We start from the raw sequence: 24,308 nt of genomic DNA, 5'->3' as shown, positions 1-24,308 counted from the left end.
TCAGTACCGCAATCATGGGTATCTCACGAGACAGCCGCCACAAGCGGTCTGCCACCGGTGCAAAGCGCGCATACTACCGCAAGAAGAGGTACATATTTTCCCACCATGCGAGGATGTTTCCTTGAGCAAGAGAGAGATAGACAAAGATGATCAAAGTCTGACATTTGTGCTTTCGCTATTTACAGAGCCTTTGAAAAGGGTCGTCAACCAGCCAACACCCGTATCGGCACCAAACGTATCCATCTTGTCCGCACCCGAGGCGGCAACACCAAATACCGTGCGCTGCGCCTGGAAAGCGGCAACTTCTCCTGGGGCAGCGAAGGCATCGCCCGCAAAGTCCGTGTCATCGTTGTGGCCTACCACCCTTCCAACAACGAACTCGTCCGCACAAACACCCTCACCAAGTCCGCCGTTGTGCAGATCGATGCGGCCCCCTTCAGAACTTGGTACGAAGCGCACTACGGCACGAGTATTGGGCGGAAGCGGACGCAACAGACCAAGGCTGCCGGCGCTGGTGCTGCGGCTGCCGAGGGTGGAGAGACCAAAGTCAGCAGGAGCGTGCAGGCGAAGCGGGAGGAGCGGTTGAAGAAGAGCGGCAAGATCGAGCCGGCGCTGGAGAGACAGTTCGAGGCCGGCCGTCTGTACGCCGTCATCAGCTCTCGGCCTGGCCAGAGCGGCAGAGTGGACGGCTACGTTCTGGAGGGTGACGAGTTGGCCTTCTACCAGAGAGCTATCAGAAAGTGATAAGGATATGATACTCGACTGGCGGGAAACATGGTGGGGGTGTAAGAACAGGCCGACTACATCTGCAAAAAAGGGATGCTTGTCCGTCTCGAGGGTGACCTTGTCGGATGTGGTGGAAATGGCAAGAAAAAGACAAAAAAAGTCCTCAAGTCTGGGTGGTAGTGGACAAAGCAGTCGATTTTTGACAGAAACCGATTGTCGTCTTGACGATTACGAAGATGGCGGGTTCTGGTCGTGGGGCACAATGAGCTTTAGATCAATCTTCTTCCTTTTCTTTTTTTTTTGCTTGCTTCGACTCTTGCTTGCTTCTTCTAGCCTATCAACAAACATCCCTTGATACCTTGATAGTGTCAAGGGCCTTTCCTTGCTCACGGGCATGCAAGGCGACTTGCTGAAAGGACAGAGAAGGGAGGAGAAACCAAACAAGCAAAAAGGGAAAAAGTAACAGATCGATGGCTAGAATTCAATTTCAATCAATCACTCATGTTTGTTGAAAGTTCCTTAGCAGTAGACTGGCTGACTGGGTACAAGAGCTCGAATCAGTGTTTTTCCAGACCTCCCCCAAAACTCTGGAAATTTCTCGTCACACCAGGCCCTTTCATGAATCATTTCAACTGTGAAAGTTGACATTCGGTCCCTCATCTGCCTTTGTCCGACAAAGTCCGTTTGAACAAGAAAGTCATTGCCCCTGTTTGCTTGCTTGCTTGCCCCCTGCGATCACCCAAGAAAAGGCCTTCCCCAGGCTCCTGGTCGCCAACAAGATCTAGCTCCTGAAACAGGATCCATCCTTTCCAAAGCACATTCGGCTATCGTACGCTCAAACGTACGCAACCTTTCTCCTGGTGGGATTGACAAGGACATGGCAACTCAGTCGATCTTTTTAATCACTGGAAGGCCCCATTCCTCGTTGGGGGTAACGCTGATGAAATAGCCGCAGCTCGAAAAGGACAGCATCTCAATGTGCAACTGGACACACATCGCCGATCAGGATGCAGTGACGTTGCCGTCGTGATGTATAGTCAGGGCTGCACCAAATGAGTTAGCCATACAAGTCAGCAAGATTGACAGCGAATAAACTGACCAAGAGGCTCCTCATCACCAGTATTTCCGTCGAAGGAGAAAAACTCGTCACGAATCGCCTGTGCATACTGACAGACCGAAGCTTCGACTTGAGGATGGACGGGAGTCATACTCACCATACCCATCTGTCGGCTGAACGGGGAAGAATTTCTCGCGTACGCGGCTTGAATCCTAGCCTGGCGCTCAGCTTGACGGCGGGCAGCTCGCACACGTAGTTCCTCAAGTTTGGCTTCATGAACTTCGATGGCGGTGAGAAGTCTCCCATGAGTATGGTAGAAGTCCTTGGAGACTTTGAAGTTGAAGAGGATGTCTGCTGCGGTGGAGCTGGCCTCCTGAAGACGATTCTTCTCGAGGTTGAGAATGGTGTCAAAGGTGGCTCTGTCAACATTGCTGTAGTTTGCGACCTTGGACAGAGCGTCTGGAATGACCTTGATGCAATGGGCCAAAAGCTTTTTGTCATCGCGAGAAATGAACAGATTGTGAGTGAGCTTGATGTAGAGTTCAAAGCTGACCAATTCAGCCGTCGCCATCAACCAGCGGCCTTGAAGTTGCAGGAGGTGCTTGTAGAAGGCCAACAGCTTCTTACCCCCAGGAGAAGTGACCAAGAAGGACCGAATGGCCGACAGAGCAGGTCGCAGGTTTTCGTACTGGACTTTGGGACCGGGCTCCTTGCTCAAGAGGTATTCGACGAATCTTGGTGTTGCGAGCACGATCTTCCCAGGAAGAGGCGCTTTGTTGTCGAGGAAGTGTTGCAAGCTCCGCTTGTTGTCTTCGTAAAGGAGGGTGAAGTAAGGGTCGAGAGTGACTGACTTGGACGGCGCAGTCCTCAATGGGAGGGTGAGGGTAGAGGCGGTCGAGGCCATGTCGGGGACCTTGGAAGGCGACATGTTCGCCGGCACAGGAGGGTTTGATATTGTACAATTACTCGGTAGATGATCTTGTCGCAACGAAACTGGCTGATGTTGAAGGACGAGGGTAGATGTAGAAGACAGGGAGCTCAGACAGAGATGAAATATTAGTAAACCAAAATTCCCTTGGGACCAGGAGGCTGGGGGACAAAGCATCCATGGGTGCGGCAGAACTCGATCTAAACAAGTGAATGATGTCTGGTCGTCACGTTGATTTGTAGTGTGTGTTCATGTATGTGTTCTTCACCCTTCCCTGCGCTCGCCACACAACAGCTTGGATGTTTGATATCTCTTTCCGTCTTCTTCAAACGTCAGGACTCGAGATATCCCAGACGATCACCTTGAGCTCATGTTTGACAGTCTGGAGGCCAGAGAGTTCCATCATCATATCCCAAAGTTGATTGTTCCAAGATTCTTTCAAAGAATGGACACCCAAGGGAATAGCCGACAAATCTTTCCTTACACCAACCTGGAGTCCTGCACAGGTATATCTTGACATATTCGGCATTGATAATATACAATGCAAGCTGCACAGCATCAACTCGGGCGGTCGTTCTGGAAGAGGCAAACAGAGAACATTGTAGGCTGATTAAGCGGCCTATAGCTGATGCAGGTTAACTGTTGCAGCTTTCGTGGAGCCCACGATGATCATCGGTATACTCGTCTAACAGCACCAAGTCGAGCTCGCGCACTCATCTGTTACAAGACATGCCACAATGGAACAATAGCAAAGAGAAGATGGGGAAGCAAACAACGTGGAGTCGCTGGGGCAGAGGGCGGATGCTTGGTGGAAGATGCTCGAATAGGAAAAGGTGGCACATGATGGTCCGAAAGTCGGTTGATGGTCGAGTGAATTGTGGCTGCAACCATCTCTACCGAGTACTGGGTACATCGTCACCTCATACTCCGTTTCGACAACTAACTTCCTGCTCCTATTCCCCCTGCCACTCTCGTATCGACCACAGAAGAACACATCTCTTGAGTCCCAAGTGACCCTCCTTTCCAAGACCGAGCCGTCTACCTCCCTTCCATATTCGCCTACGACCGGAGACCTGCCGACTACAGCACATCGATAATGTCGCCCTCTATTCGAAAACAATGGCTGCCTTGATGGCACTTTTGTTCTTCATCGATTCCAGGCACTCGGCCCATTGCTCCAACTTGAATGTCTTGTTGACAATGCCTGCGACCTTGACCTTGCCCGAGTCTATTCAACCCATCGTTAGTCGGATGCGCGTGGAAAGAGCAAGGAATTGATTAGACATACCAAGGTAGTCGATGGCAGCAGGGAACTTGTAGGTCTCGCTGAACGACCCAAGGATGGTGATTTCGTCACCGAAGATCTTGGTCGGTGGCCACGACACACGGTCCTTGTTGCCGTAGACGCCATAAACCACAAGCTTGCCGCCTCTTCGGACATAGTTGATCGAATCCTCCAAGATCTTGACACTACCCGTGGCCTCAACCACAACATCAAAGCCATAGGGGTTTTCTCTCTTGATCTTTTCAAACTGCGGGCCGGGGTCCTTGCGAGACAGTTCAACATACTCATCAGCCGCATCCAGGGATTTGGCGAGGTTCATCTTCAGTCCCTCAGGTGCAGCAATGACAACATGGCACCCGCCGTTCTGGCGGAGCATTTGCGTCAAGACGAGACCCGTGGGACCCGCGCCGAACATGAGCACGCTGGAACCCATCTTAGGTGAAATCTTGTCCAGACCGTGGGCGGCACAGGAGGCGGGCTCGAGCAGGGTGGCGTCGACATCGGACAAGTTCTTGATCGGGAACACTCGTTTGGCAGGGTATGCACAGTACTCGGCAAAGCCACCGTCCATGGTCACACCGTGGGCTTGGAAGTCTTCGCAGAGAAGCTCCTCCCCACGACGGCAGTAGAAGCACTCTCCACAGAGTTCCGAGTTGTCTGCAACAACCCGCTGACCGACTTCGAAACCCTTGACCTTGGGTCCGAGGGCTGCAACGACACCGACGGTCTCGTGGCCGGGAATCAAGGGGAACTGCGGTTTCCGTCAGATTTGTTCAGGGCCATCACGTTGAGCTGTTGCTCGTACCTTGGCCAAGAATTCACCCTCGTGAATGTGCAGGTCGGTGCCGCAGACACCGCAAGCCTTGACCTTGATCTATGTCCTGTCCTCAGCATTCTCTTCGTTCAATCTCTGTCGAGCTTACGTACCAGGATATCATTTTCACGAAGCTTAGGGAGGGGGACCTCGACGACGCTGAACTTTTCTGGCTCATCGTACTCTAGATGCACACACGGGATCAGTCGAAGTTTCAGCCAGGGTCTGCCTGCGGACCGGAATCGAGAACCAAACGTGGGGATATTGAGGGAGTCATACTCAACGCCTTCATCTTGGAGGGGAGACTTGTGGAACCCATTTTGATCTATGATCTCTGGTCTATGGAAGATGCAGCAGCACAAACAGGAGGAACGAGTTGCAGAAGATATACAGGACGGGAGAAGAAACAGCAGAAGACGTCTAAAGCGGTCGACCGATCAAAAAAGAAATATGTTGAGGGGGACCTCGCGCCAGCCAAAGCTACCCAGACTCAGCCAGACGTAGCCATGACAGCAACAAAGTGATCTCTTGGGCAGCGCAGCCGAGTGCGGGGCGAGTATCTGCTTGATCGAAACTTTTTCTCGACATTTTCCGATAACCAACCAAATGGCCATGGACGATCTCACACCCCTCCGAGATATCATCGTGCACCCGTGCGTTATCTCATTATTCTCAGAGCCAGATTTCTGAGACCGGAGCCAAAGATCTTGTCTAGCCCAGCTTCCCCGTTTCCGAGCTTGTTCACTAATGACCCTCGTCTGCACTTCGGGCAAATTCCTCCGCAAGATCGGGGAGGTTTTTTCTTTTCTTTCTCGACAAACAGATCCAGTGGTCCTGGGAAAGTCGGTGAGCGCAGCCTTGGGACCTGGAGCGTTCACGATGTTGAGGCAGGACTTATCATTCGCCCTTGGTCCGTTGTGAAGCAGATATGAACCACTGGGAGAGTTCCAGATCCGTCTGGAACCTGTCTCACACGGCTAATCAAAGTTGCACTCTAGCGCCCGAGCTTGAGAGCTGTTGCCCTGAGGTCTTGCTCGGTCCTTTTTGCCTTGATGGATGCGGACGCACCCAGGAACAGCCTTGTTCCCGATTCGACGGGTACATGTCACCACTGCCAACCAAGCCAACAACAGCGCGAAAACACAGGGGGTGACTGGACTCAATTATTTTTTACCTAGAAGTACCTGCGTTCCTGACTCCTTCAGTCAGCACCGAGAAAGTCCCACACGCGTGTGCGCTTGAATCTTTTCCCGCCAACTCTCTGCGAGTTGGTGCGCGCGACTTTGTGCCCTCGTCGCGTGACTCACCGGTTCTGTGGCTTTCAGGGGCAAGAAGCGAAATGTGGGTGAGGGAGAGACACAACACTCACAACAAGATCAACCGGACCGCCATCCGCTCACACCACAAGGACAGGGCCAGGTAGGAGGTCGCTCACTGTGTTCATGGTCTCCATGCCACGATGCCATGATGCCATGATGTGTCCATCTCTTCTTACCTTCAAGTACAAGCACTCGTCTTTCTTGGCTTCTCAACTTTTTCCCCGCGACCCTCCTTCTTCCCCTCCTTGCCTCCTCGTTCCTCGTCGCTAGCATTATTAGTGCGATAGTGCGATAGTGCCATGATCCCATAGTTCTCTTCTCGTATATCACCACGCCCTGTACCTCTACCTTGCTTGCCCTTTTGATTTTCACCACGACCATGTCCTCTACTACTTCTTCGAGATGGCGAGATTGAACACGATTTGGCCATCAGAGCGTCGCTCACTCATCTATCATATAGAGACCAAAGAGAAACAAAAAAACAAGACGGTTGATCGCCCGTGACTTTCCTATACTCATGGCATGCGTTGTCCCAACTTTTGCTTTATATGTTCGAGAGCCCAAACGTAACCTTTCCTTTTGCTCCTCTTTCTTGACCCAATGCAACCAAGGTGCAATGCGACGCAGTGCCATTCAACACTCATGAACCGAGTCCAAACTACTCACTTCAGATTCCCTTGCCATGCTCCCAAGCGGCGCCTCGTTTCCCAATGGTTGCCACGGGGCCGGTAAAATGCTTCGACTCTCAAACTTCCCACACCAGCGCCGACGCTCCCGAAACCAACCCCAGAGAAATGCGTGACACATGATCCAACACAGAGAGCGTCGTGGCTCCTATTTCGTCCTGCGGCATCTGTCTCTGGCCTCATGCCTCTTGCCTCGCCCATATCGTGCACCAGCCCAGCGCATAACCACAAGATCTATTTCAATCCGAATCCCTCGCTCCCCTGCACTGCCATCCAGAGCTTCTCCTCCAACTTCTCCCGCGACGCGTATCGATACAGACTCAGAGTATTGAAACATGTTCTCGCAATAGGGAACCGTTCCACCGGCTTGTTTGTTGGTCTTCCGAATTCATCCATTTCCTCCTTGGCACGGATCAGCTGGATACGGATTACTAGGTTTGTGGCGCCCATGGCTGGGATTCGATCGCTTGCCGTGATGAAACTCAGGATTTTCCGTTGATCTCCGGGTGATACGCGTGCAAAAAAGTCCCAGAACCAGACAACTTGGGGTTGATTTTCGGGCGGTCCTTCCTGCTTAGGCCAGCCTTCGTATGTTGCCACCGCGCGCAAGCTGGCGATGTCCAGTGGCTCATCAGAGCCTCTCACGAGAAGCTCGATCTCTTCGGGTCGGAATAGGGACAGCGCATTGCCGCCACAGACGGTGAAGAAACCACGCTTGAATGGCTCGTATTGCCTCGCCACAGCTGTGTCGAGTAGATAATGGATGTAGAGGTCGACAAATTCTCGTCGATTCGAGTTGTTAACTGCTCGTTTCTCGCCGCCGGGACACAGTGGGATCTGGATAATATCACCGTAACGGTCCATTTCAGCCACGAAGTCGCGACAGAATGTCTCCTCGACATCACCCTCAAATTCAAGCAGTTGTCTGAAACCTCGCGCCAAGGCAGGCCGAAACTCAGCCAAGTCTTCGAGGGTGAAACCGTGGCCGACTTTGGGGATTGACGACAACTTGTCGCCGGTTGCAGGCGCCGAAGCCAACATTTTCTTGAAGACAAACGGCGGAAACGCCACATCCAAAATAGTCGAGTTGTAGATGGCCAGCCCGACCAACACCCCAACCAGGAAGAACTGCTCGGATGACTCAAAGCAAAAGGGATTGAAATAGCAGTATTGAGAATCGTCATCATAAACGAACAGTCCATGGTGAGGATCAAATATCTCTCTTACCAGCAACAGGAACCATTCCTTACGAAGACCGCCTGCATCGACCCCTTCTTCTCCCTGAAAATCAATGCGCAGGCCCTTCTTGATGTCACTACCGCCGGATCCGACAACCTCCGAGACGCTGCGCAGACTGTCCTCGACCAAGCATTCTCGTCGGACTTTGAGAATGAGATACTGACTGACAGCTTTGCGACTGAGGATGCTGTCAAAAAAGGCCTCTCTTGCTTTGATTTCCATCTGTCTTCGCGCATCGTGCTCGAGGATGTGGATTTTGGCATATATGCTCAGAAAGAAGGGATACTGGCAGAAGGTGAACTTTGTCTTGGTCGTCTCCCAAGTTTCGAAGTCGGCCACAAGATCGGCATAGTCCAGCATCGTATTGTAGAAGTTGCTGATGGGTATAATCTGACCATGGGAGTATGCGTGGTACTTGGCATTGAGACCTGGACTATGTAACCTCTGCTCCTGTGCCGCAAACGCATCTCTCTTCCGCGCAGTATGGCCAACATTGGCGTGGAACAGCAGAGCCATGACCCTTGCGGCCACGCGGATTTGCCAGTCTTCGCCGTACGAAGAGAGCTTCGGCTTTCCGTCAGACTTGTCCGCTGAAGTGGAAGTAGGTCGACCCCCTAGTGCGGCGTGAACTTGAGAGGCATGGTGCATCCCAGAGTCAGAGAAGCTAGGGACGAGGCCCTCTGTGGGGTTGATGAGTTCGTGGGCTGGGGTTTTCTGTTGTCGGGATAGTCTGTAACTCACGAAACTGCCAACCATTTCCACCGTCCTTTGGAAGTGGCCGTCAGAGTATCTGGAAAACCATGAAACCAGATACTGGTGATTTTCATGAGAGAGATTGGCCATCAGGCCGAGAATCCGCTTGATGATGCCAGAGTGATGGCCGAGACTTCCTGGTCGTCTACCGCCGCTTGGAACACGTTTCGATGGTGAGTCACGGGCTCTATCATCAACCTGTTTTCCTGCCGGTACCGGAGGGTGAGGTATTGTAACCCCAAACATCTTGCCTGTCTCAAGTCTCGAGGGTGTCAATAACGGGTTAGCTAGAAGGATCAGTAAGAATCGACAATCCTCAGGACGCTTCAACGGTTGCCTTGGCCGTTTCAAGAGATTTTCCGTGATCTTCAACAGGCTCCGCTGTAAGTGTATTCGGGATTCCATGATGTCTCGCTGGATACTCTCTAAAGGGGTCGACTGCCAACATTGCTGTGCCTTTGGATCCGTCAACTTTGGCCTCAATTCGTGCCAACGTTGTTCCCAGTGATCGCCCGCATATATCAATGAGCGATACCACTCGGCAAGTTCGAGCCAATTGATTCTTGGATGTCTCCCACTTGCAGAGCTGCGACTCTTCTCTGGGGACCTATCTCGCTGATGATGAGATTCTCTGACCGACATAGCCGCACGCCCATTCGGGGCGCCTAACCACCAGGATCCGTTCTCCGCAACATCGCCAAGCAGAAGGGTTTTCGCGTCAAGCTCGGATAGGAAGACATCAGGCTCTAGTACAGGAGCCGAAGCAGGTTCGGACAATTGCCGCCTCTGGTGTGTCCCTGAACCAGACCTGGGTTTAGGTTCCTGAGGTGGACGAGGGGTGAGGAAAGACTGGTTTAACGTGTTACAGCCTACAAAGCAACCAGCAATGTAGTTTTCGACCAGACGGAAGACGTCGGATCTTGGGCCGGACGTCGTGATTGAGTGTACAGGCTCTAATGGTTGTCGTCCTCTAGAGCTCTGCGGCCTGTTGTGGACCGAGGGTAATGAATTGAAGGGGTCAGCTGGGTGGCCTTGAACAAAGGATGGCCCGGGATTTCGGTTTGCGTAACGAGGAGATAGGTTGGCTTCCTCATAGCTGGGTGGTTTCATTCCAGGATGTGGCGACGGTGGTGGTGAGTCCTGTTCATCTGTGGGCTGTCCCTCCAGCACACCTTCTGGTAGGGTTCCATCCAACAGGAACGAATCCTCGGCTGGTGAGTGATTGTCGATTAGTATTGGGTGAGTATGTGAAGAAATCCCGTCGTGCTCAATGCGAGATTCGAGATAGTGTCTCAGACAGCGATCAAGTAGTGATCTCGTTCTCTCAAGGGACACGCATACGAATTTGCGCTGGGATGAGGATCCAGCTGCCGATGCCTGGGCATCATCTTTGGCGTCCGAGCTGTACTCGAGATCATTGATGGTCAGGCAGGTCGTACATCGGAACACCTTGAGTCCCTGGGGCCATCGGACGGTAGAGTCACAGGTCATACACTTCCCAGTTACTGGCTGGCGGTCACCCCGTGGCACGGAAGCTTCAGCAGCTTGCTGCCTCATATTTCCCTCTTCGTGCCGAGTATCGCGCGTTCCATCAAAATCAATGCCATGCTTGCTCTTTTTCTCCGACTTTTTGGAACCAAAGATGGAGGGAAAGGGATGACTGAAGGACCGACTGTGGTTGAGCTTTGCGGAGCTAGAATCTGGTGATTCGGGGAGGGGTTTTCGACGTAGGGTAGGAATCTCGAATGTCTCGGCCGCAGCACTGACTGGGGGCGGCGGTAGGGGTCGATTGAGGTCGGTGCCCTTGGGCTGATCATGGCTTGTACTCCGAGTTAGCTGGACATTGCGAGGTCGAGGCCGGCTGGGATGGTGGTCGTGGGACGCAGATGATGGCAGCGACGCCATTGTCGTCATGTAGAATTGCGACAGAGCCTCAGATCCTGGTGATGGGGCGAGGCGAGCGAGGTATTCATAAAGAGTGGGCCAGTGAAGCCAGTCCACCAACGCCGCTTCGATGTCTCAGAAAGTGCAAGGGCTTAGGCGGCAGCGCAAGTGGTGTTTGCGTAGTGTATGGTGTATAGGTATAGTCTGGTGCCTTGGTCACGATGTTCATTCGCTTAGAAAGCAAGTCCCAAGGCGGACACGCCAGAGTAATCCAACAATCAGTCTCCTGGGAGGGTGTCGCAGCACGGATAGTCGAAGTGAAGGAGAAGGAGCTCCAGCATATTGTCCCGTCACAGACGCCAACAATAATGCTGGGGGCGCAGGGCAGGCACGATCGGCGTCGTTCACGAGGGGGTGCTTTTGGCGGAGGGAGACGAGACGAGAGTAGTAGACCTCATCGCCATCCGACTGCTTCTAGAGGGAAAAAAGTGGTTCTGGTGGTGGTGGTGGCATTGATCGAGGACTGTTTTGCGAGGGGAATTTGCCAAGGCCACTGAGAAACAAGATGCAGGGCGTCAGAGGGAGTCAACAGGCAGAATTAGGGAAGCCTCAGGACTTGACAGGGCACCAGGGGGAAGCCTCGGGTCATCGGCGCGCGAGAGTCAGGGGCTAAATTGCTTGATTGGGGGCGCACCTATAGGCTCTACCCACTGAGAGAACAGACTAAGAGCCCCAGCGGGGGACGTTGACATCACACCCTCAGCACCGATATATTTGTTATACTTGGGGGGAGTGCCCGTGGCACTTACTCGGTACTCACAGGGGGGAATTACGGAGCCTTACAAGCGAACCCTTCCAAACTAAGCACTCAAAACTTACTAGGCCATGGGGGATAATCTCCTACTCCGTACTCGGTACAAGTACGAGCATTCTATTTTCGGCACCGTATGTACTGGTAGGTACTTCCGTACAAAGTACCGAATACCTCTTGAACTCTCGCCACTAGGTGTTTTCCCAAGTTGTTGTTGCTCTCATATCATGTTACCGCTCTCATATCATGTTACTCGGTAGACACGGGAAGTACGGGTGCATAAACAAGTACCTGGCTGATACTGTAGTTTGTTTGGGCTGTGCCAGATCATACGAGTACGGGTCTCTGTCTCAAAATCGAGAAGGAAAAAAAAGACTACCATTACCTAGTCACCGAATTGCCGCTCGCTAACATCTTTCAAAGCAACATGGAGACCCCATCAGCCGTGTTGACGCTTGGGCCGATTACCCATCAAGTCCATATTCTTCAACCAGCTTGTCCGCTGCTGTCAGCCCCACAAGATACGCCGTTGATTGAGTGTGGTTGCTGTAGAGCCTTGTTAGCCTAAATGTCTCAGATATGTCGACCTTCAGTCGCATGACTTACTTGGAAACAATGGGGATGACACTCATATCAGCCACTCTGAGATTCTCCACCCCAAAAACCTTGAAGTGGTTGTCCACAACGGCCTTCTCTTCATCCTTGCCCATCCGAGCAGTCCCCATCATGTGCCATGTTGAGCCGCTGCCCGCACGCCAGAAGGCCAGGATATCATCCTCAGACTCACTCTTGGGGCCGTCGATAGCCAGGGTGTCTTTTTGGAACTCGGGGCTCTTCAGGACCCTCAGAACATCTCGTGTAGCCTCCACGGCCACCCGTCTGTCAAATGGGTGGGAGAAGAAGTTGGGATCGAAGATAAGTGGTTTCGTGGGATCGGACGACTGGAGTCTGACGGCGCCTGTCGACATCTGATTGAGGACGAACACGAACACGGTTGTTCCGGCCTGTGCGTTTTCTGGGTCGATGAAATTGGGAAGCCATGCACCATTGAGGATGAACTCGTAGTGAGGAACTGTCGGCTTCCGCAGTTTTTCTTGATCTTCCTTTGGTAGAGCTTGGAACTCGGCGCTGTCGTACAATTTATCCAGCTTCAGGTATGCAATACCCAGAGCGCAGCCGTATTCCGCCAAGGGCCCAGTACCGTCTTTCTCCCACGCGGCTCGGGCAGCAGCCTGAAGTTCCTTGTTTTTATAAAAGCGGGTCCTCTCACTCGTGTGGTCTGCTCGGAGAGATGGGATCATGATGTGGTGATGATCCTTGAGGTGCCTCCCAACGTTATCATTGGCTTTCAAAATGGGGATGTTGAAGCTGCTGAGCTCGTCCACGGGGCCAATGCCGGAATGCATCAGAATTCTTGGTGTATCGAGGGCGCCACACGACAAAATGACTTCTTTGTCGGCTTGGAAAACCTTCCCTCCAGTCGTCTTAATCCCGGTCGCCTTTGTGCCATCGAAAGTCACTTGAGCCACCTCAGCGTCAACCAAGACGTGTAGGTTGCTGGGTGCCCCCACCAACGCGTCTGCGGATGTCGATCTAATCCCTTGGTATGCAGTTGAAACGCAGGCGGCAAGACCGATTGGGTCTCCGGAATTATGGTCGGGGTTGGGCTTTGTACCGTTGGCATACCAGATGTCCATCAGTGCCGTGCACGAAGGCTCCCAGACCTGTGGAAAGCCGACCTTGATAGGCCCGTCGTGCCCATGGTCTTTTGGGTCAGGGTTAAGATACCGCTTGGCATCACCTGGTACATTCGGAGCCGTCGCGTGAAAAGATTCGAGCCGTTTGTATCTCTTCTGAGCATTGTTCCAGCTCCATTCGTCGTCGCCCACGAGATTTGCGATCTGATCATAGTCATCCTTTGGACCGACGGTCCAGACGGAGAAATTGATGGCAGTGCTTCCCCCAAGCCCTTTGCCACGATCGTAGTCAATGATGTTCCCATCGAAGCCTTTGATGGGTGCAGTCTTGTAACCCCAATTCTGCGAAGGAATCATTCGATGAAGCCACCTTTCTGCGTCCGCTCGAACATCCTTGGAGTCGTTTTTCCCGCCGGCCTCGACGAGAAGGACCGAAGGACGATGCTTGCTGTTTGCCAGACGAGCTGCGAGGATCGCCCCTGCTGCACCGGCGCCGACGACGATGAAGTCAAACCTGTCTGGCATTGAGGGGCTCATTGTGACAGAAGAGACGTATGCGATTGTCTTGGGAAGTGTGATAGTTGTGATAGTCAGTATCCAAGGGACAGATTTTTGCTCTCTCACGAGATTCCTTGTGCAAGATGAGTCCCGAACGACGTTATATAGGCAGACCTGGCAAGTCGTGTCGCCCGTAAGAGACGGGCTTTTTAGGAGCTGACTGTAGTATTTCTTGGGCAAAGGGATGCCCTACAACCCTTTCAGAGCAAGGCTTGTCAAAAGTACTCACCTTTTGCCATACCTGGCACACTGGACAGGGGCGACAGTCGCTCAGTATGACAGATGACTGATCCGTGAAGCCAATAGCCTGGTCATGTCGGAATGATCCGTCAACCCTCTGGCAAGGACTTGGCCATGTCCCATCGTGACCATCGTCCTCAGCCTTCTCGGGAAGGAAAATGGTAGACCAGGGACAGATAGGCAAGTCCAAGGAGGGCCTCGAGAGGTTGGTGATCGACATAGTCCTCGTCTTTGAAGTGATATGATAGGCCGGCATGCCATGTGGGCTGAGTCATGTTGAAGCAGCCAGGCCACCACATCCACAAGAGGTTGTTGGTAACTGCTCCTTTGGAAGCTGAGCAGGCATAAGATGCAACTCAAGAAAAAGTCGGTCCAAGATGAACCAAGAGGTATAAGCCCCGAAAGTGTGAAAGGTTTAGAAGGCAATGAGGCAAAAGTGGGAAAAGTGGAGGATAAAGTTGCCGTATCGATGAGATAATTCCTCCATGCAGTAATAAATTTACAGAGCCACAACCCTGACAATTCTTTGCTCGTCAACCCCCTGGCGCATATTCTCACACGAAACACACACACCCTATACCGAGTACACACGATAGCTTCGATATTTGTCACATCGACTCTCAGCATGCAGCACGCCTAGCTACAACGCTTTCAACGGGTATGAGCTGACTCTCTCAAATGGAATTGGTCCCTCGGTGTTGGCGTGCATCATGTTCACCAGCCGTGAGATCGCGCACCCACCAACTCCGCGGCCGTTACTTTTCCTCCAGCCGTCGTCCTCTCTCCTTTGCCACTGCTGAGCTCGAGCGACTTCGTCCAGTGCCCCTTTCTCGTCCTGTGCTGTCGACAAATGTTTCTCTACCGCCTCCGAAGCAATCGTCCATATCACGGGGCCCGCGGGTTGAACAAGAGAATTTGAGTCCCGCACGCCTTCCAGTGTCCTGTCCTGGTTGCGGCGCGCTCACGCAAGATGTCGACTCTGGACAAGCGGGTTTCTATACATTGTCAAGAAAAGCGGTGGTGAAATATCTCAAGAACCTCGAGAGCTCGAGTCGGGTGCAGAATGAAGGAGACGTAGGCACAGATGTGGCACATGTCCAAACCTCCCAAGATGATGAAAATCTACGAGACGAGCACGGCATAGTCCAGCCTCAGCCCCAGATAACACCTCCCATCTGCGATAGATGTCATTATTTGATCCATGACTCCCGCGGTGTGCCTATTGCGCATCCTTCGGTTGAAGCCATCGCGGACTCGATCGCTGAGTCTCCTTTCTCCAGGAATCATGTCTACCACGTCCTTGATGCAGCAGATTTCCCCATGTCTGTCATCCCTTCAGTCTACAAGAGCCTCTCCTTGGCAAAGCCTCGAACGCAGAATCGTAGGTCTCAGCATTCGTTTTCAACCCGACCCTCTGTCTCCTTCATCATCACCAGATCCGATCTCCTAGCTCCAACCAAAGAGATGGTAGATGGCATGATGCCCAAATTCATCGCTATTCTCAGGACTGCCTTGGGTCGCATGGGACAAAAGCTCCGGCTAGGCAACGTGCATCTGGTCTCGTCGAAGCGAGGATGGTGGACCAAGGATATCAAAGAAAGCATTTGGCGCAGGGGAGGCGGCAACTGGCTTGTTGGAAAGTTCAATGTGGGAAAGTCGAATCTGTTTGAGGTCCTTTTCCCCAAGGCATCCGCCGGCAGAGCGCCTGTATATGCAGAGTTTCAGCGACAGCAGGAGGTTGACGCAACGCATAAATCTACCGATATCACCTTTTTCTCCGAGAAAAACTTACTACCTCCCCCTCAGCCTGAAGTTCCTTTTCCATCCATGCCTTTGGTGTCCAGTCTGCCGGGGACGACAGCATCTCCGATTCGACTTCCCTTCGGCAACCACAAGGGAGAGCTGATTGATATGCCGGGCCTAGAACGTGGAGGCCTCGACCAGTATGTCAAACCCGAAGATCGGACCGACCTGGTCATGGTACATCGGCCGACGGTCGCCCAACACATTATCAAGCCCGGTCAATCTCTGCTCCTAGGAGGGGGACTGGTCCGGATCACACCGCTCCTCGACGAAGCTGACCCGAGTACCACCATGCTGGCGTACCCCTTTGTTCCGCTCAAAAGTCATGTCACATCCACGGAGAAGGCACGTAGCACGCAAATGCAAGAACGTGAAAGCGGTGTGGAGTCAATCCTAGCCGAAGGCGCAGGGAACTGCATGGCTTCTGCGGGTCAATTCAAATTGCAAACCGATGTCACAAAATCCAGAGCAGGCTCCATGATCAGAGCTGGAGTCAACATCGAGAAGTTGCCATTTCGTGTCTACGCAACAGACATACTCATCGAAGGGGTCGGATGGGTGGAGCTGGTCTGTCAGGTCAGAAAAAGCACACGCTTACATCAGCCTGGGCCACTTGCTGAAGATTCTACGGGACCAGATTCCACCGGATCGGATGTCCCTAGCGCGGAAGGCCTGTCGATTGATACGAGCACGTTTACTCCATTCTCCTCCATTCAGGCTGGTGAAGACTCGGGGCTCTCTCCAAGGTTTCCTGAAGTCGAGGTCTTTACTCCCAATGGCAAGTTCGTCGGACAACGAACCTGTCTCGATGTATGGCAAATGTGGAATATGGGAAAGCCTCAGCCGAAGAGGGCTGCGCGTCCTCGTAGGCCGATGAGCGGCGCAAAGAAGCGCGAGAAGCTACGCCGCAGGGCAGTCCTGGCCACAAATCAAAGCAGCTGATCTATACAACAAAAAGCTTACAATGGTGATTCTGACCGATGGTGGCAAATGTTGGTATTTGCTTACTCGGACATTTGAGGGAGGAATGCAAAGGAGCAGTTCATCATTCACGTCATTTCGCGCTCCCTAGCATCGTTGCTCGATGCACTTGGATTAACGGATCACAAGGCAGTCTCGTTCTCTACACTTTCTTGTGGGTCTTCATTCTGTCAAGACCACAATCTTGCCACGCGCGAGGTTCTTCTCCATGGTATCGTGCGCCTCGACAATCTGGTCCAACTTGAACACCCTTCCAATCTGGACAGGCAAGGTGCCCGCCTCGATCTGCTTGAGCAAGTCGTTCAGGGGGGTTTCTTTGAATTCATCTGGGCCCCCGGAATAAACAGTCAAGCAGACAGTATGAGGGATGAGCTCCATTGGGGAGACGTTTTCCATGGTCCAACTGTTTCCTACAAGATGCTTGTCAGGCCAATCCGAACGAGATAGCAAACACTCTTGACTTACCAACGATGCCAGCCATACATACGATTCCTCCCTTGACAGCACACCGCAAGGAATCTTTCAGAGTCGTGGTCCCCACCAACTCCAGGACTTTGTCGAATTTGTTGTCCTGAACCTGCTGAGTAACGTGTCCATCGTCGATAATGATGTGATCAATTCCACTCTTTTGCATCAACTCGGCAGTCGCTTTACCGGCATGTCTTGTTGTTCCGGCAACAAAGCAACCATGGTTCTTCGCAATGGCCGCAGCCGCCAACCCGACAGAAGTCGTGCCCCCTCGAATGAGCAGACGGTCCTCGCTCCTCAATTTGAGTGCTTTGAATAGGCACCCGTAACTCGTCTGCAACATCTCTGGGACAGCACCGACGATGGTCCAGTCCAAGTCGGTGTCCAAGGCCTGCGTGTTGTCCACCTTGACGCTGGTATACTGGGCATAGCCGCCGTCGAAGTCTCTACCCATACCTCCCATGGCTGTGGCAACCTTTTGGCCGGTCTTAAAGGTGCCGCTGGGACACTTTTCCACGATGCCAGCGGCCTCTATGCCCAACACGCGGGGGAATTTGACGCCGGGACTGTGACCCTGGCGAGTGAAGAGCTCGGAGCGATTGAGGCCAAAGGCTTTGATGTGGATGAGAACCTCGTCCTCCTTGGGCGTCGGGATGGGAAGCTGTTCGACCTTGAGGGCTTCGGGTCCACCGGCCTCGTGAATCACGACGGCCTTCATTGTCGTCGTCGCCATTTGTGTTTGTTGTTCTTCTCGTCGAGGCCTAGGATGGAGATCTTGAGTCAACTTTGGCCGGAGACCACTCCCGTGTCGAAAAGCAGTACAGGCAGAGGATAATCCGGAGGGCCGGACTGTGTGGTATATATACCACACAACACTCTCCCCCTCTCTCTGGAAACAAATGCCTTTCCCCTTTCTGTCCAACTTCTCACAAGAGAGTCTATCTCGCAGCTCTCAGGCCCCTCGCCGTCTCGATTACGAGTAGGAAACAGGCCGAACAGCGAAGTTTCTGGACGAATAAACTCTGAGGACGCACCTCCCCTCTGATCGACCAGGGTTATATCTGGTTGACGCGTATAACACGTGTATACTTAATAAATATGACCTGATTTGGTCTGATTTGATCTGATTCAGCCAACTGTCCGAGGACCCAAGTGGGGGGCCTGTTGATGCCAGGTTGCAGTTCCGTCATAGACCTACTGACGTGCCAATAAGGATGTAAGAATGTAGTCGTCACGCATGCTACCAGTACGGCGCATCTATGTATGTACCCAGGTACCAGGGAGGTAGGGACATATCTAACCGTAGCTTGTGTCTTTATCTGAGAAATGAATGAATGAATTGTCGTCTATCGCTGTGGGGGAGGAGGGGGCCTTGCATATTGCATGCAGGCAGGCTCGTACCTCAGGGCACGTAGCCCACGTAACATCTGATTCTGACGGTTGATAGTGATACTGATAGTGATACACGCTCGGGTTCTGGTTCGGGTTCGCTTTATGTCGGCGAATCAGCTTCTATCATCATTATTATTAATACTCACTCATATGAATTCTTCTCCATATTTTCCTCCTTCTGTCTTTCGTCTCACGCTCTACAAACTGTGATTCGAGTGGGCCTGAGATGCTCCTCAGCTTTGAGGGAAGTTTGAACGCAAAACCTGCAGCTACATTGAGCCAATCTCAAAACAGCTCTGTAGTGCTGCTTGGTGGCGGTCAAGGCGGAGTGAGTGAGTGAATTGAGCATCATCCAAGCATCCAAAGAAACAAGGCCGACCACATCGTGCGAAACATCAGAGACAGCTACACATTTCACGCATCACGAAGACCATATTGCCAAAGAGCAGAGCGCGACAAGCAAAGCTCGACGCTGTGTCATTAGGATTAGAGCAATCAAGTACTCTCTAAAGATGTCCCGAACGAGTGTAGGCTCTTCGATTTCTCCAGATCGAGAGAAGCCGGGTATCCCAAACGCCAAAACAACCTGATTTCTACCCAATGCATCATAACACCAAAGGGGTATGTGTGTCATCCCACAGCCAGACAAGGTACGATCCCATCCATCATCCATGTTGCAAATTGGGGATTGGCATGAGTCAGCAAGCAGGAACCGGCATTCATGTTCGCGAGTTGTTGTATCCGGGGCCATCTGCCCTCGCCGACGAAGGAGATCGGCCTTGTTGGCCGTCACTGTCGCCGGAGCTGTCTTCCTCCGTTTCATTATCCGCGAGGCCGAAAGCATTGGCAGACACGGGTTTCCGTTTGGTGATGACTGTACTCTGCTGTCGTCTGTGCTTTGCTTCAAGTCGTTTCAGCTTTTCATCTGCTTCACGCAGTTTGGTTTCTAGCGTCTCGAGTTCGTATCTCTGAGAAAGGACAGTGTCTTGTCTGTAATCCGAGGTATTGCGGTTAGCCTTGTTCGACTGGCATAGGGGGCAGGGGTGGATCGCGATGCGGCGTACTTCTGAACCACAGCTTCCTCCAGTGCGCCAATACCGTTGAGCTTGAAAAGGTCGTCCAGTGTAGCAGAGAAGTCAAGGGCAATTGTTCTGGATAGGAGAGAAGTCGAGTTAGCTGGGAAACCATTTGGAGGGACTGTTTGCCTGGGCGGCTTCTTGCAGGTGGATGCTTACGACTGGGGGCGCCCATTTGGTTGCCAGCCCGCATCGGGATTCACTTCGTTCGATGCGTCCATTGTATAGGTGTGTCTGTGTGCTATCGTGTGAAGAGGCTGGGAGGAGGACAATGAAGGATCAAGCAGCGAAACCAAATTGTCGAGATATCGATATATTTGTAGTTGAGTATAAGTCGTGCAGGCAGCAGATCTAATCAACGAATTGAGTCACTTGATTGAAGTCAAGTGGACGAAACCTTGGAGGACAGCGATGAGCCTTAGGCAGACTGGTTCATGCCGTCTGCCCAGTGCGAGGGAGGAATAATAGATAGAGATAGAGGTCGTAATTGCCTGGGTGCTGGTCTGCCATCTGAGGCAGACCGCATCCTTGACGAGATTGTCGCGCCCAGCATCCTAGCAAAAAGGGGTTCACCGGTCAAGGCGGTCCCTGAGGAGCAGGCACAGCAGGCCACCCCCGGGAGAGTTTAGGTCGCAGGGACTAGAAGTGTTAGGCGTCTCCAAGATGATTGGGGTATGCCGATCCCCGGCCCTCAGCCCTAGTAATTTGGCCGCCTACGCCTTGAAACCACTGGTATTCGTTGGGACTCTGGGAGCGACTGGCCTCTGCTGGCGCAGCTGGGCACTGAGAAGACCAAGCACGTTCGGTTAGGCTCGCACCAGTTGGATGACCTGCTTCCCGCTCCCTTACGTCTTGCACCTTTTCCCGCACCAAACAGTGTGTAGCGTGTTGTCGCATCAAACAATTTTGCAAATTTCACCGTTAAAGCACTGAGCAGTTTCATTTCGTGTCACCGCATTTCTTTTTATTCCATCTCCACCATCACGCCCCTTGTGCCTCTCACTTCCAAGGTCGCCCCTTGACGCGTTCCTGGGCCTTTGCGCCCCCCATAGGGCTCGTGGTTTTGACTTTCCCAAAGAGGCACGCTTGGTCGCATCTCTAGGTAGAGCGACTTGTTCCTTCAACCACCGCGACGATGGGATGCCTTCACTAAAAGCCTATACACCTTACGAGACCCTCGCCTTCTGCCAATCTGTCGTCCATCATGGCTCCGATACCGCTGCCTTTGAGGGTATCGCGACCGCCTTGAATGCCAATCAGCTCATTCGCGAGAGTGAGTCGTACGATCAGACTCGTTTGACTGCCGCGGCACTGCAAGGATTATACCATGAGCTCCTGGTCGAAGAGAGAAAAACACAGACTCCTCCTATGGTGAATGGCGACAATGCGAAATATGGTACGAACCCGCGAAAGCGGAAGTTGTCGACCTCGCCCACTCCACCCCCAGCTGCGGCTGGAAGTGACGGAGATGAACAGAGAATATTGCAAGCCCTGGTAGACAAACTCTATGCTCGCTTCAGGGAACAAGCCATAAAAGAAATACGACAGGAAGAGGACGACTATCTCAGACTGCAAGCTGAAATCTCGGAACTCGAAAAGGCTGAAGAGGAGAACGAGAGGCAGCAAGCTGATACTGAACGAGTGAAAACGCCGCAAGTTGAACAGCCTCAGACAATCACAGAGGCAGCCTCGAAGCCTCCAGCAGTCGAGACCAGCACTGATACCACAAATGCACCGCTGCCTGCTGGCATAGAGGTAAATCGAAAAGAGCAGATCACTCCACCTGTGGGCGCAACTCCAGCAGCAGCAGCAGCAGCAGATGCAGAGGTGTCGCCAGCATCCGTCCGCAGCAGTCTGCACCAACCTCTCGCACCGTCACACTCTCCTGCTCCCACTACTCCCACCCTTGTTCCAAAAGGATCAGCAGAAGCTACTCCGATAAGACCATCACAACAAGCACCAGCACATCCTCCGCATCAGTCGCCGGGAGCGTTTCACCGTACTCTTCCAGTCCCTTCTCCCCAGCGACCAAACTATGGCGCTATCAATCCCCAGCATTTTCAGCCAGGCCCTCACGGTCAACCTGTACCAGTATTACCACAATATGTCGGATCGCCTCACATGCCTCCGCCCGCAGAGTTTCCCCCTCAAAAGCGCGGAAATTCAGCATCTGGCCAGGGACGAGGCTCGCCTATCCCAATGCAGCCTCAGCAGCCATATCCAGGATATGCTGGATATCCACAGCAGCCTCCTTGGCCTCACCATATGCCTCCTCAGTACCCTCAACCTCCACCGTATCCTAATTCGCCATATTATATGCAATCTCCTGCTGGGCGACCTACTATATCATATCAAACTCCACATCATCCGACATACGTGGCGTACCCTCAAAGCGCCCCTGTTCACTATCAGGGACAGCCTTCACATCCACAAATATGGCCATCACCACAGCCTGGCCAGCCATATTATGGATATCCTGGTTCCGCAAATGTGACACCGGTACCTAGAAGCGACTCGCGTCAAGCATTACACCGAGGAAGATCGTCAACGCCATGGAAGAAGCGATCTCAAGCTCCCATGAGTGTCCGACCATCAAGTCCGACTCGACCTGAGCGGGAGGTCAGCCCTCTCACGGATACGGAATCGCCGACTCGAGCAGGAAAGGTGACAAAATCTCCCGGCAAGATGGACCAAAAGGTCGAAGAAAGCACCTTATCCGTGCCAGAAGTTGCACCACCGACTAGAGGCCGACAGGCAACAAGTGCCACACCCAGTGCATTTGCTGCGTCACGATCGCATTCACTTGCTTCGTTCACGTCAGACACTCCGACAGACAAGCGCAAGAAGGGTGGCCAGGCTCAAAAGATCAAGGCTGAGCCTCCCAGTACTCCTGTACCGATACAGTCCGATACAGAACAGCCGACGCAAAGAACCAGCAATCGGCGCGGAAGACCTCGAACCACTGCAGCCCCCCCTAAGACTGACCTGATTCAGCCAGCTGCCAATACCAATAAACGCAAGCGTTCACTAGTTCGCGATTCTGCCACCCCTCCCCCTTCACTCCCAACACAGTTACCGTCCCCAACGACTGCGACAGTCACACATTTGCAGCCTCAACCCTCTATGCGCCAACAATCCTCGGTTTCATCATCACATGATCTCTCATATGTTTGTGTATCCAAGAGCTTTGCCAAAACGGCTCAGCTCTTGCTCAATGATCTCGTCTCCCACAAACTTGCGAGCATCTTTGCCAAGCCGCTCTCCGAGCGTGATGCGCCAGGATACAAGGACCTGGTCTCGAAACCCCAGGATCTAAAGAGCATCAAGGTGGCGATCACGAAAGGAGGGAAAGCGGCCCTGGCAGCGATTGAGGCGTTTGAAGAGAGAGCCGATAACCAAAATGCTGGAGATGTGGACGTTAGCCAGCAGCTTTCCGCCAATAAAGCCACTGCGCCCACGACTGGATTGGTTGGAGGCTCATCTGGGGCGGAAAGGGCATTGGGAAATGGAGTCTACCTTGTGAAAGCGACAGAAGACCTCGTGCCTCCTAAAGGAATCGTGAACTCGGCGCAGCTTGAGCTGGAGCTTGTCCGCATGTTCGCAAACGCAGTCATGTTCAACCCTTTGCCAAGCTCAGAACGAGGCTTTGGCCGCTCTCTCCGCCTAAGGAAACGAGGGGTGGACCTGGCTCCCCAGTTCAAAGAGGTGGATGGAGATCATGACAGCGGAGCAAACGAGAGTGAGGAGTCGGACGAAGGCAGTCCTGGGGAGGAGGGCGGTATTATCTCGGACACGCGAGAGATGTTCGAGGATATCATGGCCAAGGTGAAGAAGTGGAAAGAGCTTGAGCTCGAGAGACTGGGAAACGTCGACACTGGCATGACCATGGAGGCTGAGCACACGGCTGCTACCCCGACACCGGGCACCTTGAAGCCGGCCCTCCAGGGCCCGACACTGGGAAGTACCGGTGGTAATGGAAGTACGAGTGCCAGCCTCCGACACTCGGAGAGTGTTGAAAAAGAAGACGAAGGAGCCGCAGCACCAAGCACGCCAGTGGCGTCAGGAACGGGAACCGCGAGGAAAAGGAGGCGCATTGCGGACGGCTAGTGGACCAAGGTGATGCACCACTGAATGCCATGATGATGTCGTTGTGATGGTGGCAGAAGTTTCCAGTCCTGCATACTCCTCTTGAGTGTCCAACCCAGGACTGAGTGATCAAACACCTGTTTTTAAAAGGGATAACGAAGTACTCGCTTATGGGATCCGAACCGGTTCATATCTGGCCACCCCCAGAGCGTTTTTTGTGTAGGAACCATGGAATGGACAATGAGGTGTTTTTTATTTTCAAACTAAACGCGCATCATGCGCATGCATCCATGTATGACCAGACCAACAAGAACCATAACCGCGTGCTGTTTTTCCTCACCCGGTTTCTCTATAGATGAATAGATGGTAACGAAAGGGAGTGAGTACGTGAGTGGACGTAGTAATTCAATAGACAGGAAGCCATGAATTGAATTGACTCGAATCGAATTCATAGTGTGTGTGTGTGTGTGTGTGTGTGTGTGTGTGTGTGTGTGTGTGTGTGTGT

At 52.7% G+C, this 24,308-nt stretch overlaps 9 protein-coding genes across 9 annotated transcripts; 3 read left to right on the top strand and 6 right to left on the bottom strand.

Annotated features, from left to right (window-relative positions):
* Positions 1-14: 14 nt before the first annotated feature.
* AYO20_08662 (hypothetical protein) lies at positions 15-744 on the top strand (the record flags this gene model as incomplete). Its single annotated transcript, XM_022646938.1, has 2 exons — positions 15-88; positions 186-744. The coding sequence occupies 2 exons, from the start codon at positions 15-17 to the stop codon at positions 742-744; spliced, it is 633 nt and encodes a 210-aa protein (XP_022497054.1).
* A 984-nt stretch (positions 745-1,728) lies between these two features.
* Positions 1,729-2,711, bottom strand: AYO20_08661 (hypothetical protein; the record flags this gene model as incomplete). Its single annotated transcript, XM_022646937.1, has 3 exons — positions 1,729-1,769; positions 1,826-1,892; positions 1,941-2,711. 3 exons carry the CDS (start codon positions 2,709-2,711, stop codon positions 1,729-1,731), a joined length of 879 nt encoding a protein of 292 aa, XP_022497053.1.
* Positions 2,712-3,817: 1,106 nt separating this feature from the next.
* On the bottom strand, positions 3,818-5,318 carry AYO20_08660 (chlorophyll synthesis pathway protein BchC; the record flags this gene model as incomplete). Its single annotated transcript, XM_022646936.1, has 5 exons — positions 3,818-3,939; positions 4,000-4,747; positions 4,802-4,870; positions 4,924-5,149; positions 5,311-5,318. 5 exons carry the CDS (start codon positions 5,316-5,318, stop codon positions 3,818-3,820), a joined length of 1,173 nt encoding a protein of 390 aa, XP_022497052.1.
* A 1,731-nt stretch (positions 5,319-7,049) lies between these two features.
* AYO20_08659 (hypothetical protein) lies at positions 7,050-10,712 on the bottom strand (the record flags this gene model as incomplete). The annotated part of the gene is made up of 1 exon (XM_022646935.1): positions 7,050-10,712. The coding sequence occupies one exon, from the start codon at positions 10,710-10,712 to the stop codon at positions 7,050-7,052; it is 3,663 nt and encodes a 1,220-aa protein (XP_022497051.1).
* A 1,254-nt stretch (positions 10,713-11,966) lies between these two features.
* Positions 11,967-13,736, bottom strand: AYO20_08658 (hypothetical protein; the record flags this gene model as incomplete). Its single annotated transcript, XM_022646934.1, has 2 exons — positions 11,967-12,048; positions 12,109-13,736. The coding sequence occupies 2 exons, from the start codon at positions 13,734-13,736 to the stop codon at positions 11,967-11,969; spliced, it is 1,710 nt and encodes a 569-aa protein (XP_022497050.1).
* Positions 13,737-15,317: 1,581 nt separating this feature from the next.
* Positions 15,318-16,742, top strand: AYO20_08657 (hypothetical protein; the record flags this gene model as incomplete). Its single annotated transcript, XM_022646933.1, has 1 exon — positions 15,318-16,742. The coding sequence occupies one exon, from the start codon at positions 15,318-15,320 to the stop codon at positions 16,740-16,742; it is 1,425 nt and encodes a 474-aa protein (XP_022497049.1).
* Positions 16,743-16,943: 201 nt separating this feature from the next.
* Positions 16,944-17,982, bottom strand: AYO20_08656 (hypothetical protein; the record flags this gene model as incomplete). Its single annotated transcript, XM_022646932.1, has 2 exons — positions 16,944-17,191; positions 17,247-17,982. 2 exons carry the CDS (start codon positions 17,980-17,982, stop codon positions 16,944-16,946), a joined length of 984 nt encoding a protein of 327 aa, XP_022497048.1.
* A 1,378-nt stretch (positions 17,983-19,360) lies between these two features.
* AYO20_08655 (hypothetical protein) lies at positions 19,361-19,938 on the bottom strand (the record flags this gene model as incomplete). The annotated part of the gene is made up of 3 exons (XM_022646931.1): positions 19,361-19,631; positions 19,706-19,792; positions 19,877-19,938. 3 exons carry the CDS (start codon positions 19,936-19,938, stop codon positions 19,361-19,363), a joined length of 420 nt encoding a protein of 139 aa, XP_022497047.1.
* Positions 19,939-20,857: 919 nt separating this feature from the next.
* AYO20_08654 (hypothetical protein) lies at positions 20,858-23,824 on the top strand (the record flags this gene model as incomplete). Its single annotated transcript, XM_022646930.1, has 1 exon — positions 20,858-23,824. The coding sequence occupies one exon, from the start codon at positions 20,858-20,860 to the stop codon at positions 23,822-23,824; it is 2,967 nt and encodes a 988-aa protein (XP_022497046.1).
* Positions 23,825-24,308: the final 484 nt, after the last annotated feature.

This window comes from Fonsecaea nubica (genome assembly GCF_001646965.1).
Source record: "Fonsecaea nubica strain CBS 269.64 chromosome Unknown Scaff71, whole genome shotgun sequence".
NCBI classification, from domain to species: Eukaryota; Fungi; Ascomycota; class Eurotiomycetes; order Chaetothyriales; family Herpotrichiellaceae; genus Fonsecaea; species Fonsecaea nubica.
This window is presented reverse-complemented; position numbering and strand designations above follow the sequence as displayed.